This window comes from Drosophila simulans, chromosome 2R (genome assembly GCF_016746395.2).
Source record: "Drosophila simulans strain w501 chromosome 2R, Prin_Dsim_3.1, whole genome shotgun sequence".
NCBI lineage: Eukaryota > Metazoa > Arthropoda > Insecta > Diptera > Drosophilidae > Drosophila > Drosophila simulans.
The window spans coordinates 10,949,574-10,965,794 of NC_052521.2; the positions used below are offsets into that span (position 1 = coordinate 10,949,574).

Genomic DNA, 16,221 nt, shown 5'->3' on the forward strand with positions numbered 1-16,221 from the left:
CTGCCCTCGAGTGTTTTATCCTTGACAAATCCTTGTGCAACAATCAGCAGCAACAGCAACAGCTACGGCAACAGAAACAACTACGGCAGCATCGGAAAAAAGAGCCTTGTGGAAATGTTACAAGAGCAACGCAAACGGGTGGCAGAATCGTTGACAATGGCAAATGCGCAGCAAAACGGCTAAATGAGGCCGAGCCTGGTTGGAGAAGACTCGACTGAATGAGTAAACTCCACTCGTTAGGCTCCCGTTTGCCCACGTTCCACCTCCGCCGGATGGTAGCCGCAAATCGGGGCTTGAAGACGATCTCCCCGACCACCAGGGGCCTTGGCATGATGGATGACAATAAACAAGACAAGCGGGCACAATTGTTTGTCGGCCTCCTCGGCCCACTCTTCATCATCATTGTCCTTCAGCAAGCCTGTACTTAGCGGGTCTGTTGGCATTTCCTCGACCGAACAATGGTGGTTTAGCCGGCCGATGATAAAGCCAGTCTTAAATAGCTTTAATGCTTTAGTGTTGAAAGTAACTTTATTCTGCCAATGCAAAGATACGTATTACATCTTAAATTTCGACTTAAATCAAGATACAAATCCAAATTTATTAGGAACCGATAGATCATTACTTAATTTTAATATTAAACTTTATTACAGCTCAAAAGTAGAATAGGTTGGGTCTTCATCTCCCACGCCTCCGTTAAGCTATTCTTTTTTCATAGTATTGCCCATTACTTGCCTTTCTTTTCCTCGCAATTTGCCTCTGCAATCTTTTTCTTCAGCTCATTGCATCTTTTTTTGAATTCGGCTAGAGCGCAGTCTTTCTTCCGTTCGGATTCTGCTGTCTTTTTCTTTTTCTCGGCTTCACGTGCCTTGTTCTTCTTGGCCTCCGCACATTTCTTTTGAAGCGCGGCTTCTTCGCTTTTCTTCTTCTTCTCGGCCTCTTGAGATTTCTTCTTTTTGTCTTCCTCGCACTTTTTCATAGCTGCATCGTTGGCACCGTTTTTCTTACGGTCGGATTCCATGCATTTTTTTACTGCCGCTTTTTCTTCGCATTTCTTTTTAGCAGCACCTTCCTCACATTTCTTTTTTGCTGCTGCTTCTTCGCATTTCTTTTTGGCCTCTGCTTCTTCGCATTTCTTTTTCGCCGCTGCCTCTTCACATTTCTTTTTCGCTTCGGCTTCCTTGCAGCTCTTTTTAGCTGCTGCTTGTTTACATTTGTTTTTGGCCGCTGATTCTTGGCATTTATTTGTTGGTGCTGGTTTCTCACACTTCTTTTTGGCTGCTGCCTCTTCGCATTTCTTTTTGGCCGCTGCCTCTTCGCATTTCTTCTTGGCTGCTGCTTCTTCACATTTCTTCTTGGCCGCTGCCGCTTCGCATTTCTTCTTAGCTGCTGCTTCTTCACATTTCTTCTTGGCTGCTGCCTCTTCGCATTTCTTTTTAGCTGCTGCTTCTTCACATTTCTTTTTAGCCTCCAATTCCTCACATTTCTTTTTAGCAGCTGCTTCTTTACATTTTTTGTTGAGCTCCGCCTCCTCTTTCTTCTTGCGCTCAGCTTCTTCACGCTGCTTCTTGCACTTGCTCTTTATTTCCTTGAGCAATCGTTTTATCTCAGCTTTCTCCTTGGCCTTTTTCTTCTCAGCTTTGTTCTTTGCGCCAGTTTCGTCATCCTCAGTCGGCTTAGTGCAGTCTAGAGGCTTTCCCTCTTTCTTTTCTCTTTCCTTTCTTATAGCCTCCTCAATCGCAATTTGTTCAGCGAACTTTTTCTGGTAGACCATCTTCTCGGCATGAACAACACACGCCTTCTGTATGCCAGAAAGCATGCACTTTACAAGAGAATCTACGGCCTTGGGATCACCCTTCGGCTTTGACTTTCTCAATTCTTCGCAGAGGGCCTTGTACTGCTTGCGCTCGCAGTCTTTCTTCTCGGAAGCTAGCATGCAACTGAACTTCAGTTCGTCGACGGCTTCGTCTAGATTTGGTTCATTTTTCGTTTCTGGAGGGACTTCAGATTTCGCCGCTTTCTTCTTTTGCTCGAGTAAATGCTTTCGCTTTCTGGATATCCGTGAGCATTTCTTTTTGGGTTCCGGTTTCGGTAAGGGCTGCAGTGCGCAGTTTTCTTCCTCTAGCTTTTTGCAATAGCAACTATCTTTATCGGCCTCTTTGCAAAACGAACGTTGTTGGTTCAGGCATATTTGATCGAAGTTTCTTCTAAAAGCACGGTCCTTCAGTTGGGATGCTCTGTAGATCCTGTGGTGGTAGTAGAATTTTTGCGGTTGTGATTGATCAATTGCTTGATTGATCATGCTATTAGTTTTCAATGGATTTGAGCTTAAACCATCATATGCGTCGGATTTGTTTCTAAGGAACCTTGGTTGTCCCAAGTAAACGGATACATGTTGCAAATTAGTGTGGGACTTTAGGAACAACCGGTTCCAAATGGGCTGCTTTAGATGATACGCGAGAGATCGTGAGAGATGACGTCCCATAAACACCATGACTTAAAACGGAATTGCGGAAACTTATAACATCCAATTTTGAACAGTAAAGTAAGGCTTAGTAAGGCTAAAATTGAAAAGTGCAATAGTTTACATATTAACCTGAGACTACTTGAGTCAATTTAAAAAGATATATGTCTTTGGTACTTCTAATAGTACTTTGCACCATCTTTATATCAGGGTGTTGTAGCCCTTGGGCGATTCAAGTGCCTTGGCCCAATTCCTCGCGAAAGTGGGCTGAGCGATTCTGTGATTCTCCGAGGATGTTTCCCACCTGCCTGCTGGCCGACATAATAAAGCAATTAAAGTTTTACACTCCGCAGACCCATTTCACATTTGGCGCCCGCTCGCATCAACAATGAAATGCGCATTTCCCACCGTGCACATGTGCGCAATTAAAATGTAAACGTGTCAAACACATGGCAGACTGCTCGGGCAGAGCTTTCGTTTAAAAATTAACAGCGACACTGCCGAACAAGTTGCAGAAATTAATGACAACATAAAGGAATTTAAATACGCAATGAGCTCGCTGGGTGGGTTGGTCCTGAAGTGGGCTGAGTGGGTGGCACTCGTAATTGCGGTGCAAGTTCGTAATGCCGCCGTATGTGCGCGTGAGTGTGCGGGTGTGTGTGTGTGTGAGTGCGTGTGGCAGAGAGTTAAAGCACACTTATGTGCGACAGTGCTGCCAAGGTAGGCCAACTCGAACTCACCTGTCTGCTGTTGTCTGCTTGGCGGCGCATGAAGTGAAAATTAATTTCTAAATGCGGGAAATTAACAAATTACAAACAACGCAATGGGGGGCGGGGGTTGTGAGCTGGCGGCCGTCTGTGGGTTGGCAGGTGGCGGAAGTAGACATGCCATAATTCACCGCGCATACCCACACAGAGACACACACACACACATGGCCATGGAGGCCTCTTCTGTATAGACTGCAAAGTTCGCAGAGCAACTTCCTTAGAGAGCGAGGAAGTAGCGGGGGGAACGGAGGAACTCCTGCAAGGTGTTGAAGCACAGGTGAGGCACATTGTCTTGCTTTTCGCCTGGAGTCGTGCCCCACACCTCCAGCCCAACCGCCCACCCCGCATACTTCTGGCCGCACTTCAACTCACAAACACTGACAGTTGACAGGTTTGCTAATTTGAAGCAGTACCCCGAAAATGAAGTTAGCGTCTGTCAGCGTCTTCTTCGGTGTGATAACGGCGTTTCCAACCCCAACCCTACACCAACACCCCACCCACAAACCGGAAATGCCCAGCCCACCGGCAGCAACCCCTTCGTATTCACACCTTTGGTTGCCACAGACGCGCTGCGGTCGCGCTTTTAACATTTAATTAAGTTGTGCTCGATTTTATGTTCGACAAAAGTGTTTGTCTGCCGTTGCCCCCTCGATGGGATGTGTGTGTAACTATGTCGTGGTTGTGGCTCCTCTGCGTTGTTGTCATTTCTGAGGTTTGAGCAAAGATTGGAAAATTGTTGACGCCAGCAAGGAGAGAGCGTTTCAATGGTGCGCGTCCCAACTCCCGCACTTCCTGGAATACCGCTTAGAAACTAACTGGTAATAATACACGATATACCTAAAATGTTTTGTGAACCCAGTATTCATCTCAATTTCAAGCAACAGATCTAAATTCGTTTTTTTTTTAAATCACGACCATCTATCTAAATTTTTAGTTTGTTAGTTTTAAATTTATGTTCGTGGGGGACTAAGCACGGTTCTTATCAATGGGCTCCAGATTTGCCGGCTGCCTGCTTACGCGGATTTCCGCTCCCCAAATCCGCGAATCCATGGGCATAGCTTATAAATGGCAGCTGCGCGGATACTGTGACCCACCTCTCATGGACAGCGAAAGGTACAAGTGCGTGAAGGAGCAAAAGGCACTCGAAATGAAAAAAAAGGAGGCGGCCGCCAAGAAGGAGGCGTCCAGGAGGGACGCCGACCGCCTAAAATGCCAGTTGAAGAAGTGCATCGGGACCAAGTCGAAAGCGCTGAAGGCGAAAATGAAGTGCATGAAGCCGGAGGAGCAGAAGGCCATGGGGGAGATGATGGACTGCGTGATGGCCGGCGTCAAGAGAGTCTGTCTGAAGTCCGTGATGCAGAAGTACTGCAGGGAGCAGGAACTTAAGCTCCGCTACGAGCGGCTGATCAAGGACAAGAAGATCGAGAAGTTAATGAAGGAATGTCCGGCCAAGAAGAAGGCCGAGTCTACGGAAGGGTGCAAGGAGCCCAGAGAGAAAGATAAGCTGTCTAAGAACACAGAAACCCTTAGGAAATGCATAGAAGATACCACCAAGCTCTTAGAAGCCGAGTTGGAAAGAGAGAGTAAGAAAGCGAAGGAAAATTGTAAAGATAAGCCGGAAGTGGATAAATGCGACGATAGGCCCAAGAAAGTGGACGATAAGAAGGCTGCGAAGAAAGCAGCAGAATCACCAAAAGCTAAGAAAGGAAAGAATGCCATAATCGATAGCTGTAAGGGAGCACCCAAGGATAAAAGTAAAGATCCGGCGAAAAAAGCTAAGGCTTGCGATAAGCCCAAAAAGGTTCCCAAAGATAAACGTGCAAAGGACGAAAATAAGGAACCCAAGAAGGAGGAGTGCCCAAAGAAGACCAAGGATAAGCCAAAATGTCCCAAGGGAGATACAAAAAAATCTCCATTCGAGCAGAAAATGAATGAGTGCGAATACCAAGAATGGAAGGATATATGCAAAGCACAGGAGAAGAATAAGACTGACGTGGCTGCCATAGAAGAATGCCTTAGTGCGCAAATCAAGAAGAGGTGCCGCAAGATGGTGATCAAGAAGATGTGTGCCTATGCCTTTGGAGAACCGAAAAAAGTGAATAAGTGCAAGGCAGAAAAGGAATGTGGAGATAAATGCGTTCAAAAGAAGTGGAAAGAGGCATGCCCCACGATTCAAGATCTCACGGAAAAGAACGACGTAGATTTTAGCGAAGCCGCTAAAGAAGTGAAGAAAATGATGCAGAAGTCCTGCGAAGAGGAGGAAAAAAATAAAGAGTGTGAGATTAAGGAAATACAAGCCAATATCGAAAAGTGTGCAATGAAGAAAAGATGCGCAGACGCAAGGCAAAAAATCAAGTGCAATGAAATAGAGAGAAAGAAAAAGCAAGAAGAGGAGGAGAAAATTAAGAAATGTGAAGAGGAAGCAAAAAAGAAAATATGTCAAGTCCTAGCGAAAACGCAAGACGATATTATGAAAGTCGATGGTGAGTTCAAACAACAATGCAAGAACGAAGGCTGTAAAAGAGAATCCGATGAGGAAATTAAAAGAAAGTGCATAGAGAACGCTTCCAAAAAATTATGCGAGGTGAGGAAAAAACGTACGGAACTAATGCAAAGGGAGGAGAAGTTAATGAAAAAGGTCGAAAAAGGAAAATGCGAGGATGAGCAGCAGAAGAAGTGCAGAGAGCAAGAACGGAGGAAGAAATGCGAAGAGGAGGAGAAAAAGAAAAAATGCGAAGAAGAAGAGATAAAAGAGAAATGCGAACAGGAACTCCAAAAGATGAAATGCGCCGAAGAAGCGAAGAAGAAAAAATGCGAGAAACTGAAAAAGAAACTGGAATCGCTTAAGAACGAAGAAAAGGAACTAAACTCAAAGCTAAAAGTGCTAAAGGACAAGGAAGAACAGTTGAAGAAAGCGGACGAAGAAGAACAACAGAAAAAATGCGAGGAAGATAGGGTTTTGAAAGAATGTGATGAATTCGATCAGAAGGAGAAAGCCGCCGAAGCAGAGGAAAAAAAGAAGAAAAAATAAACGTATCCTTAAATTTAATCTCTTAAAGGAAGGAACGTAAGGTCTGGTTAACCTATAATTTGCGACTCAGACAGGTGGAAAACTGAGCTTTTGAGGAGCCCAGAAAATCATTGCTTGCCCAAGGAGAAAGGCTTTAAGGACCACGGCGGTCGTCAAGGCCGCTTGTCCTTCAGTTGATGCAGCGGATTTCCTACGCTAGGATATATTTGCCTAGATATATGACTCTAGATTTTCAGACCAGGTAATCGACTGTAGCAACTGGGCTATCGTCCTTGCCACCGTCACCGTGGTCTTGGCCACCTCGCACGACAGCAATGGAAAGTTATAGGTACTGTGAAAAGCGATTGGTACATTGATCCCCTTTGACCAAGTTGCCTTTCTAGTGGACGCCCAGGCCATCAGCATCGTTGTCCACATTTCCTTCTGTGAAAACCCATCACGTGTTTCGCACTCGAAGTTGTCATGAATTTTATTTCACTTTGCTTAGTTTTTTAATAAAATCTCCAGTGACTGCCCCCCCACGTTAACTTGGCCTTAGTTTTTTTTTTATTAACCATCCAAATTTCATTGGCAACCGCAGCACTCGGAAGGACTCTTCCGCAGCAACCGTGTTCTTTGGAATGTTTCGCAGGTTTATTAACTTGCCGCTAAAACGACTGTGGGTCGGACATCAACCCAGTCCATACATCCAACCCTGGCCACTGGTAAAGAGCAATGGATCTGCATTTAGTCACCACCAGACTACCTTCTTCCAGGATGATCCTCCGATGACCTACGACATTCTCACCAACGATCTCAGCCAAACGGGCTCTTCGCCATCGATAAGACAGGTTCCACAGAAGGTCTGCATTGTGGGCGAAGTTCACAGCCTCAAAGTCTGTGGATGCAGACATCCTGGCAGCTGCATTTTTATCAGTCAGATGGGACGCCTCTACCACAAAGAATCGGGCAGGGGCAAAAGGGAATCCCGTCCAGACGTCTGCCAACGAGCTCGGCGTTTTAGGGAAAGATCGAAAGGAAAAATCAACAAACGTCTAAGGGATCTAATGAACGATGGTGTTGACGGATTAGACAAGGAAATTGAGAAGAACGAAAGGATTAGCCAGATGAAGAGGTCTTCCAAAAAGAAATACTCGCCGAGTTCCTCTCACAGATCATATCCAGATGATAGGGAGGTGTACTTCGAGTCTCAGAAACCCAAGCGTACATTCAGAAATTTTGTTACCATGCTCATGTCAAAGGGTAGAAAAGTAAGGCAACAATTGCAGGAGGGAAAGGATGCCGATCTTCTGAGATATCACTCGGATAACAAGGCTCTAATGAAGCATTATAAAAATAAAATTAAATACAAAAGGCAAATAACGCAAAGACAGCTAAAGGCAAAGCCACAAGTTCCAAAGGCAAAATATAATGACGATTCGATAGATTGGACCTTTTTCGAAAACTCATTAAAACCACAGAAGCAAGATGCATTTTTCCCGTTTAAAACTAAATCCAAAAGTACTGGAAGAGCAAATGACAAATATATATCTTCACATAACAAACCAATACTTCCCCACTCATTGGAAGTAATAAAGGAACGTGAGGAGAAGCTCATAAGTAAAGCCAAGAAGGAAACTGAGGGTCGTCTTCCATGTCTTAGAGAATCTTCTTTTAAGCTCGGAAACCAAAAAAATGTGAGTCGAATTGATAACAAAAATATGTGCGTGAAATGCATTGAGCCACAGGTGCCTTCATCTTCTGCAGAACAGAAAGTGGATTCTAAGAGGGTCAACGAAAATATCATGGAATCAAGTTCCAACAATTCCAGTGGTCAGAAAACCGAGTCAGGACTCAAAATAACTCCACCTGATATTCAAAAACCAACAGGCTTCTATGACCCTTTAAAAAGCAGAATTCCGTGTGATAATAATTCAGAAAAGAAAGATTGTAAAGCTGGACTAAAGCCACCCAATACTGCTGAATGCATCTCGAAAATGCCTTGCCCACGTTCAAATGCTGCAAACGTGGATAACCAACCACGATCTTGTCAATCTGATAACAGCTTGCATAAAGTATTTAAAAACCGGACTGACAACAATCTATGGTGTTCTCCTGAAAAGGATATCGACAAAGGAGACATAAAGTCGAAGAATGAAGGCGATTTCTCAAAAATTTTTTCAATGCTAGATGATAAAGACAAGCTGAAATTTCGAGTAGCAGAGCTAATGGCTAGGTGTATGTTCCTGGTGGAGAAAAGAATGCAACAGGATTTGGACGGAAGTAAAGTCTGCAATGTTGAGGAAAAGGACAGTAATGTAAATCAATTAGTTGAAAATTTCTGGAGGCATTACATACAGTGTTGTGAGTGCCAGAAAATGGATGTCTGCGCTCTTTCGAAATCATCAATGTTGGGAAATACGGAAAAAGGCATAATAAATAAGGTAGATATTATTATTAAGCAGTGCACACACATAAAAGAGGTGATCGAAGCACGGTCTCTGAAGAACCAATGCATTAAACACGGTCTTAGCCAAAGTATTGTAGAAGAACTCTGCAAAGCTAAGGCTAAGCTAGAAAATATGAGTGCAAATGAAAAGCTTAAGACAGAATCTAATGAATTTGGTCTGAATCGAAACTGCGCCATTGAGTCTTTAAATGATAAATGTCAAGAAAGAAATAATTTCGTTGAAGACGTGCTAACAAAGATGTCTTCAAAGTGCAAAACATCTGATAAGTACGAGCAAGATCTTTTGTCAAAAATGAAACTTGTTATAAAAGAATTGCAAAAAAAGTTAGCAGAAGACAAGCAAAACATAAGCAAAAAGCATAAACAAAATAATTTATTTTCTGAAAATAAACTCAATGATTTGAATAAATGTGCAGAAGAAGAATTAAAGAGTAAATGTGCTGAAGAAGAACTGAAGGAAAAGTGTGCAAAGGAAGAATTAAAGGAGAAATGTGCTGAAGAGGAGTTAAGAGAGATGTGTGCAATAGAGGAACTAAAAGAAAAATGCGCAGAAGAAGAATTGAAGGAAAAATGTGCAAAGGAAAACTTAAAAGAAAAATGTGCAAAAGAAGAATTAAAGAAAGCTTGCGCAGAAGAAGAGTTAAAAAGGAAATGTGCAGAATACGAACTTAAGGAAAAGTGTGCAGAGCAAGAATTAAAGGAAAAATGTGCATTAAAAGAGTTTAGGGAACTTTGTGCAGAAGAAGAACTAAAGCAGAAATGCGCAGAAAAAGAATTCAAGGACAAATGTTCGGATGAAAATCTCAAAGAGAGATGCTCATTAAAGGAGCAGCAAAGGCAATGCGAAGAATTCTCCCTGAGAAAGAGATGTGCTGAATTTGCCCTAAAGAAGAAGTGTGAAAATAATAATGGAGGCAATTTCTTGAATTTACTAGGAGAGCCCAAGAAATATTCGGATGAGTATAAGAATTCAAAAAAGATAACTACTAATGAAAAGCCCAAGAAGAACTCTACCGAAAAGGATCAGAACCGCAGTACATTAGGAAAACTTAAAGAGAAGGTTGGACTTACGGAAAAGAATAATGGAAATGTGAACAAGTTTATGTCAACAAAAGCTAATAAATGGCATCAGTCGTTTGAAAGACGAAAATTATCCGTAAAGGAGGACATTCAAAACTGGGGACTTATAAAGAAGATTTTGGATAAGGAAGACAAGGCGATGCGAAACAAGGGACTTCAACATGGAAAACCCTCTGAGCTCGAGGGGTTAGGTATCTTCTTAAGATCTGCTTTATCAAGACCCAGGAGAAGACCACAACGAGGATTGGAAGACGAACACTGTACGGATGACAGAAAGAGGTTTTTCAATCCACGTCAGTGGTCTTTATTTCCCGGGCTTGCCCCTCTGTACTACCAAACTTTGCGACGGAATCCTCTGCTGGAGACCAACTTCCTCGTTCGCCAATTGCTTCCCAACCTGAAACCACTGGCCATCAATGATTACCTGGGTGTGTTCTGGCTCCATCCCTTGAATTCTTGTAACCCTTTCGGCAAACGGTGCTACAAAAGGGACGATTTCTGCATGGGTTCGTCCTTTTTGTATCCCTTTACTGAAATGGGTAGGAGAAATTTTGAAGATGGAATAGTAAAAAATAATTAGAAAAAGATGCGGAGAGATCCTGATGAGCTGCTACTGTGCTGCTACAAATACAAATTTTAAACCAAATTTAAATAAAAAGCAATATACAACTTAATAGAAAAGAAAAGACCAGCAAAACTACTTTAAAACGCAGTAAAATAAATTCACTGATAAGATAGTTTCACAATTCCGAGGAATGCAAATTTTACAGCCGTTTTCTAATATTCCATCATGAATAAATATATGGATTGCATACACATATGCCGTCTATTTATCTAGGAGTATCGCTTGGGCCGAATGGCCAAAGCAAACAAAATGGACAGCTCACAATATTGATTGCTGTGTTGTTTTATTGATGAAATAATGAATTTGCCACCGCACAGAGCCACCAGCTACCAGCCAGCCACCCAGACAACATCAGATAATATGCTCAATGTCTGTCATAGACATGGTTATGAATTTTGCCGACATGATAGCGAAACTTATCGGGCATCGAAGCAAACCAGCTTGAGGTGATGGCCTTGTGTTTGATCAGGGACATGGGGCACGGGCAGGATGTCAGGACGTCGCTTATTTGGTTTTCATTTCGTATTGATTCGCAGTTAGTCCTGGCCAAAGCAAATTTGCAGACGCCTGTGACCCATCATCAACAGCCATCCGTTTAAATTATTAACGTATGAGTAATTTTTATGACATATAAACAAAAGTGTGTGCCGGGGGCACGGCTCACAGGATCCTTCTGCTCCGGTTTCTGCTATATGTCATGTGTCGTCTCGTTGTCTCGTTTCGGGTTTTCCATTTCCCAGACGACCAGACCCCGAGTCCCATGCGAAGCTTTTGGGGAGTGGTTTTTGTGTGCGACAAATGAGATGTGTGTAATTAAGTTCGGGATGCTCACAAAACAGACTCTTAGTTGCCCAGGGAATTCGGGCCGCAAATTGCAACTGATAATCGGACTCCTTTAATGTCCTAGCTCATAGAATTTGTACCTCAAAAAACATTGCTCGTTATTCGAACTTTAATTAACACTTTATGGCGTTTTTCTGCTCTCTTTCTAGGTAAGTGCCCCCGCCTGCTTTTGCGTAAGTCCAAGAACCAAACTCAATCACTAATCATGGCAAAGAGCCGCCCACAGCCGCAAAACTTTCGGTCAAAGCCTGGGCCTTTAATTTGAAAACTTTGGCATATCCAAAAATGAAATATATTTGTATATGTATATATCTATATGTATATGGCCGAGAAAAGTCCACACAAAACCAGGGACCAAACAATTCGAACACTGCATTCCACGCAATGGACGGGCTAAAAATCAAAGCATACTTTCCGGCGTGCCCGACGCAACCGCTAGACTCCGTCCGGCAAAACCATTTCAGTCCACATAGTTTAAACAAACTTTTTTGTTTGAAAGCGTAGAAGAGAGCAGAAAAAAGGCCGAAAAATTATAAAAAAAAAGGCAGAATTCACTATTACATTAAAACAGAAAAATAATTGCGAAAATTTTTCTCCAACTTTTTCAACTTTCTTTGCGTTTAGCCCGCGCTTTTTTTTTTGGCGCGCCAGTTGGTGATTTTTTTTTTTTTTTTTTGGTTTACGAATGGGGCAGGGAACACGCAAATTTCTGTTGGCATTTGCCACGCCTCAATGGCGAACTTTAAAACGCGCTGACGACGCTCATTACAACTAATAATGTTAATAATCATTAAAGTGAGGAATTTCAAAATATTTTGGGGTTGCCACAGCCGCAGGGCCACGTGGGTCCCAAGATTTCTCTTTTTCTGGCACTCAAATTGCAAAAATTAAAATACTTTTACAAACTAATTAAAATTGTGTTGCATGGACCGAGCAGCGGCGGCAGCAGTCAGCCGTCCCTTTTTCCAGTTTCCCAAGCCTTTTCCCTTGACACAAGAAAATTAGCCGGGCCCAAAGAGCACAGAGCTTCGATGTTCGACTTGAGCATCGATTATTGTGGCTGGTTTAATGGCCATCAACCTCCCCACTCCCCTCGCGCAGACGGAGTTGAAAACTTTTGCCATTTTTCTTGCTTCTGTTTCCCTTGGGGATGATCGGGCAGCTCAATTGCAGCTTTCCCGGGTCTTCAAATATCAACACGGCCGGCGGTCTTAAAGATGCAGAAATTAAATTCCGTTCGGGAAACCCAATTACAACTCGGCTGACAACGGGTTTTCACATCACTTGGCTGGCTCAAAAGCTACAGCACTTTGCCGCCCGGCGATGTCTCCTGCGGATTATGTGGGATTCGTAGGCCCGCCAGGCTGTCACACTCGCAGGATGCATTAAATTTTATGGACGGAGGGCCAAAATGGGGGATGTGGGCTGGGCGATGGGTGATGGGTGATGGGAAGATGTAGCTGCCAGAGCTCCTGGCAAACATCAAACGCGTTAAGCAACTCGAAAGCTCAGCCGAGTGCATGAAATGCGTTGCTTGCCCCTCGCTAGAACGCCATTCAACGCGCCACGACTTTTGCAGCCAAAGCAAATCAAAAGGAAATAATGGCGCACTGGCATGAAACGAGGGGTATCGGGAATCGGAGGAGATGACAGCTACACTGGAAAAGCCTACTCAGATTAGAGGAAAGTGCCAACAAAATATAGATTCATTTCAAAGGCACACAAAACCATATATATAACATATTCATATTAAAACCGTATCTGAAAGGAATAGTTGCTATAATTACTTATGATGTATGGAAATTTAGATCTAGGTGGCCCATTCTCTCAGTGCACCACCCACATGGCCGCCCAAACACTCGGTGGGTAAATGGCGCGCACGAAGTGCTCACATGCACCTGCCAGAATGCATTCGCTGCGTATTCCCCCGGCGGTTGGGGCTGGGAAGGAGGCGCTGCTCCTGGATGGATCCTGCCGCCTGAATGCTGATGCCGATGCCGATGCCGGCAATTAATTAGGATTATGTGTGTCGTCTGAGCAGCGCCTAAAAGCATGCAACACATGTGAGGCGCTCGTTACGGCACAGTGTGCGTCCTGCTCCGCGGAGTCCCGGAGCCCGGAATCCGGGAGACCTTGTGCCCGTAACCGTAATGGAGCTGCAGCAGCTTGACTTCCGATGCGTGACATCTACATCCAACGGCTGGCTAAATAGTTTGATTAAGCAAATTTATGGCAGCGCGCTTTCAGCCGCACTTAATGTCGGCTGAAAGGAGCAAACAGAACCCAATCAATCATCTCAATCGCAGTTTGCACATTTTTAATGATGATGACGTCAACTGCTCATTAAAAGCCTTCCACTTGGCTGCTCTTCTTTCACGCCGCATCCTTCAGCGCTTTGCAATGTCTCTGACCGCTTCTTTTGGCCATCCTAACGACTTTTTAAGTATTTACACACAATTTGGCCCGAACAACTTTTATCGCAAAGTCTGGGCAAACATTTCTATATTTCCCAGCTCACTTTTCTCTTAAGTTTACGCTTCATTATCTTGCAGTTGTCTGCTCTGCGGCGAAGTGCAAGTGGCAGGACATCAGCTTGAGATTTTGATTACCCCCTTCACATGTCCTGCGGCCCGTTGCACTCATTTCACTTGGAATGATAAGCCTCCTCCCGTCTGTCCCGAAAATTTCCATGTCCCAGGCTCGGTATCTTGTCCTGCGCTGCAGCGCCTCAAGGTGTGTCACCTGCAACCTGACTGGCATTTCCTACTTCTCCAACAAGTTTCTGCATTTGACTCGAGTTCGCCTGCAGCGGGCTGTAGAATTTGTGTTTGCACTGGTCGGGTTGCACCTTTTCTACTATTTTTTCCCTTTGAGAAGATATGCCTTGAATGGAGACCCTTAATGTCTTGTTTTCGGACATCGCATCACACTCGAATTCACCAGTCTGATTGCTTACTTCGCAGCTTTTTCAGCTTTTGCAGCTGCTGAGAAGGGGGGGAAAACCCCCGGAAAATGGCACGTGCTTGTCTATGCAAACAGCGCAAGGATTTCTGCAGGAATGAAGAACTAGCTTTGGTCAAATCGACACTTGTCTGCTGTACTTGTACAGACCTTTCCTCATCGCTGCGACATCAAAGTGAAAGTCACGCATTTACTTCTGTTTGCCACTTTGTCTGGCATTTTCAATTTTTTTTTCTCCACCACTTGCATTCGGCACAAACTACAAAGCCGGGAAAAGTCTGGCTCCACGACTTTTACCCATTTTCGTCGTCTGGACCGTTGTCTGCCTCATTATGTTTTTCCTCAAGCCCCAGCCGTCGACGTCGTCATCGCCTGTCGTGTTCATCCTGGCAATATTTTTATGTAAACAAGCCAAATAGAGAGCGCCAGACGAAATTGGCAAATCATCGGATAGACAACAACACGAGCCCAGACGACGGCTGATGCCCTAACGAACCGAGAGTCCTGGCATCCTCCCTTTGGCTTTGAGCAATTATGATTAATTCTCCGGCACCCTCGCTTTGTAGTACACTCAGGGAAATAGTAAAGGAAATTCCATTCTATCAACAAAGCGTAATAATTTAAAGAAACATAATTTTGTAAGTGATGCAGATAGGATATGCCAGATGAGGCACTTTATTTCTCCGAGTGTAGTATAGAAATAGCATCATTGTTGTCTGGCAATTGATCGAATTTCGTTGTGGCCCCGACCTTGATGGTTATTTGTGGGCTAAGGAAACGGATGAGGATTTATGGGGGCTATCCAGCGCTGTTCTTCCGGTTTCCAAGATCCCATTTTGCATAAAACACACATTAAACTTCGTTAGCTGCCTGGCAGTCGTAAAGTGTGCGTTTTGTGTATTTCATTCGAAGCTGGCAACGCCTTGGGTAAACACTCGATCGCAGGACTCGAATGCGGCGAGTCCTTGCTGGCATTCCGGCAGTGGCAGTGGTACTGGCTCGGCTTTTGCCGCTCCTCCTTGTGTTTATTTACGCACATGCGAAGGAGGAACTTATTTCATATTCATAGAAAAATTGCAAACACATGTGCTGGGCTGAAGGTCCTTGCTGTAATGTAATACACATACGTGTGTAGCAGAGAACTGGCGAGTGTGATCAGCACAACGACGGGGTGCTTGCTTGAACATTCAGATTTTGACTGGGTGTTTGTAACCATGTGAGTGGTGAGTGGCACCCGCACTCAAAATTATTGAGTGCGAGTCGAGTGGCAAAAAATGCCACCCTTGCAGTTCTCTGTTGTGTACATGGCGAAAGAGTGACGGGAGTAAATCAGCAGCTAAGTAAGTAAAATGCTTCATAAATTGCTTCAAGTGGCTCAGCTGGCTGCTGGCAACTTTCGGGGCGCAATGTCCTGAGCCAAGGATCCAGGACCCTGGCAATTCTAAGCCGCCGTACGGCGTGCACATAGCTCAATCCACTTCCTATTTTCCTTTGCCGGCTTCCGCTTTAAAGCATATCATCATGCATAAATCCAAATCAGAGCACAAATACAAGAGCACAAATGAGAATCAGACGCATCATGGTGAATCCTTACATACATCCCTGCTTCGCCCGAAAGTCTGTGGCAAATGCAGGAAAGCGTAAAATTTACGCATCAGACACCAGGAGCTCGCAAAATATTTGAACTGAAATGTTTTTGATTTTCAGTGCCCGGCCCGGATATATATTTCGGCAATATTTTCCCCGCTGCCAGACCCTTCTCATCTCGTCCTGCCCCGCCCCGTGGGCATAACTCAAACAATTGCGACAGATTTGCGAAAGGATTCCAGTCCTGGTAGCTGGGGCATTTTCTTTATTTGTGTGCGATTGTGTATGAATACACACACATTTTGCTGGCAGTTAATAAGCGGAACGTGTTGATAATTTTTGCCCGGGTCCTCGATTTGCTTGCTTGTTCGGGCTTAATTGCTTGTAACATTTAATGGAAAATTAATAAGTTGAGAA

General features: G+C 44.0%; 4 protein-coding genes across 5 annotated transcripts in view; 3 read left to right on the forward strand and 1 right to left on the reverse strand.

Annotated features, from left to right (window-relative positions):
- Window positions 1-16,221, forward strand: part of LOC6734351 (irregular chiasm C-roughest protein) — a 119,757-nt gene that overhangs the window by 39,087 nt on the left and 64,449 nt on the right. The window lies entirely within an intron of this gene.
- LOC6734352 (axoneme-associated protein mst101(2)) lies at window positions 562-2,596 on the reverse strand. The gene has a single exon (XM_002081337.4). It carries the CDS (start codon window positions 2,489-2,491, stop codon window positions 725-727), a length of 1,767 nt encoding a protein of 588 aa, XP_002081373.2. The 5' UTR covers window positions 2,492-2,596; the 3' UTR covers window positions 562-724.
- On the forward strand, window positions 4,094-6,623 carry LOC27208550 (axoneme-associated protein mst101(2)). The gene has a single exon (XM_016184131.2). It carries the CDS (start codon window positions 4,214-4,216, stop codon window positions 6,257-6,259), a length of 2,046 nt encoding a protein of 681 aa, XP_016027428.1. The 5' UTR covers window positions 4,094-4,213; the 3' UTR covers window positions 6,260-6,623.
- LOC27208062 lies at window positions 6,762-10,497 on the forward strand. 2 transcript variants are annotated; one of them, XM_039292829.2, is made up of 2 exons: window positions 6,762-7,935; window positions 7,987-10,497. In XM_039292829.2, exons 1-2 carry the CDS (start codon window positions 6,880-6,882, stop codon window positions 10,366-10,368), a joined length of 3,438 nt encoding a protein of 1,145 aa, XP_039148763.1. In that variant the 5' UTR covers window positions 6,762-6,879; the 3' UTR covers window positions 10,369-10,497. The 2 variants fall into 2 exon arrangements, with proteins under 2 accessions (XP_039148763.1, XP_039148765.1); XM_039292831.2 differs by having other exon boundaries at window positions 8,006-8,140.

Excerpts from the sequence above, each read along its gene's own strand:
- LOC27208062 (XM_039292829.2), top strand. The coding sequence starts at position 6,880 with ATGTTTCGCAGGTTTATTAACTTGCCGCTAAAACGACTGTGGGTCGGA. Across the intron at positions 7,936-7,986 it reads AGCTCGGAAACCAAAAAAAT|GTGCCTTCATCTTCTGCAGA; the intron begins GTGAGTCGAATT and ends ATTGAGCCACAG.
- LOC27208550 (XM_016184131.2), top strand. The coding sequence starts at position 4,214 with ATGGGCTCCAGATTTGCCGGCTGCCTGCTTACGCGGATTTCCGCTCCC.
- LOC6734352 (XM_002081337.4), bottom strand. The coding sequence starts at position 2,491 with ATGGTGTTTATGGGACGTCATCTCTCACGATCTCTCGCGTATCATCTA.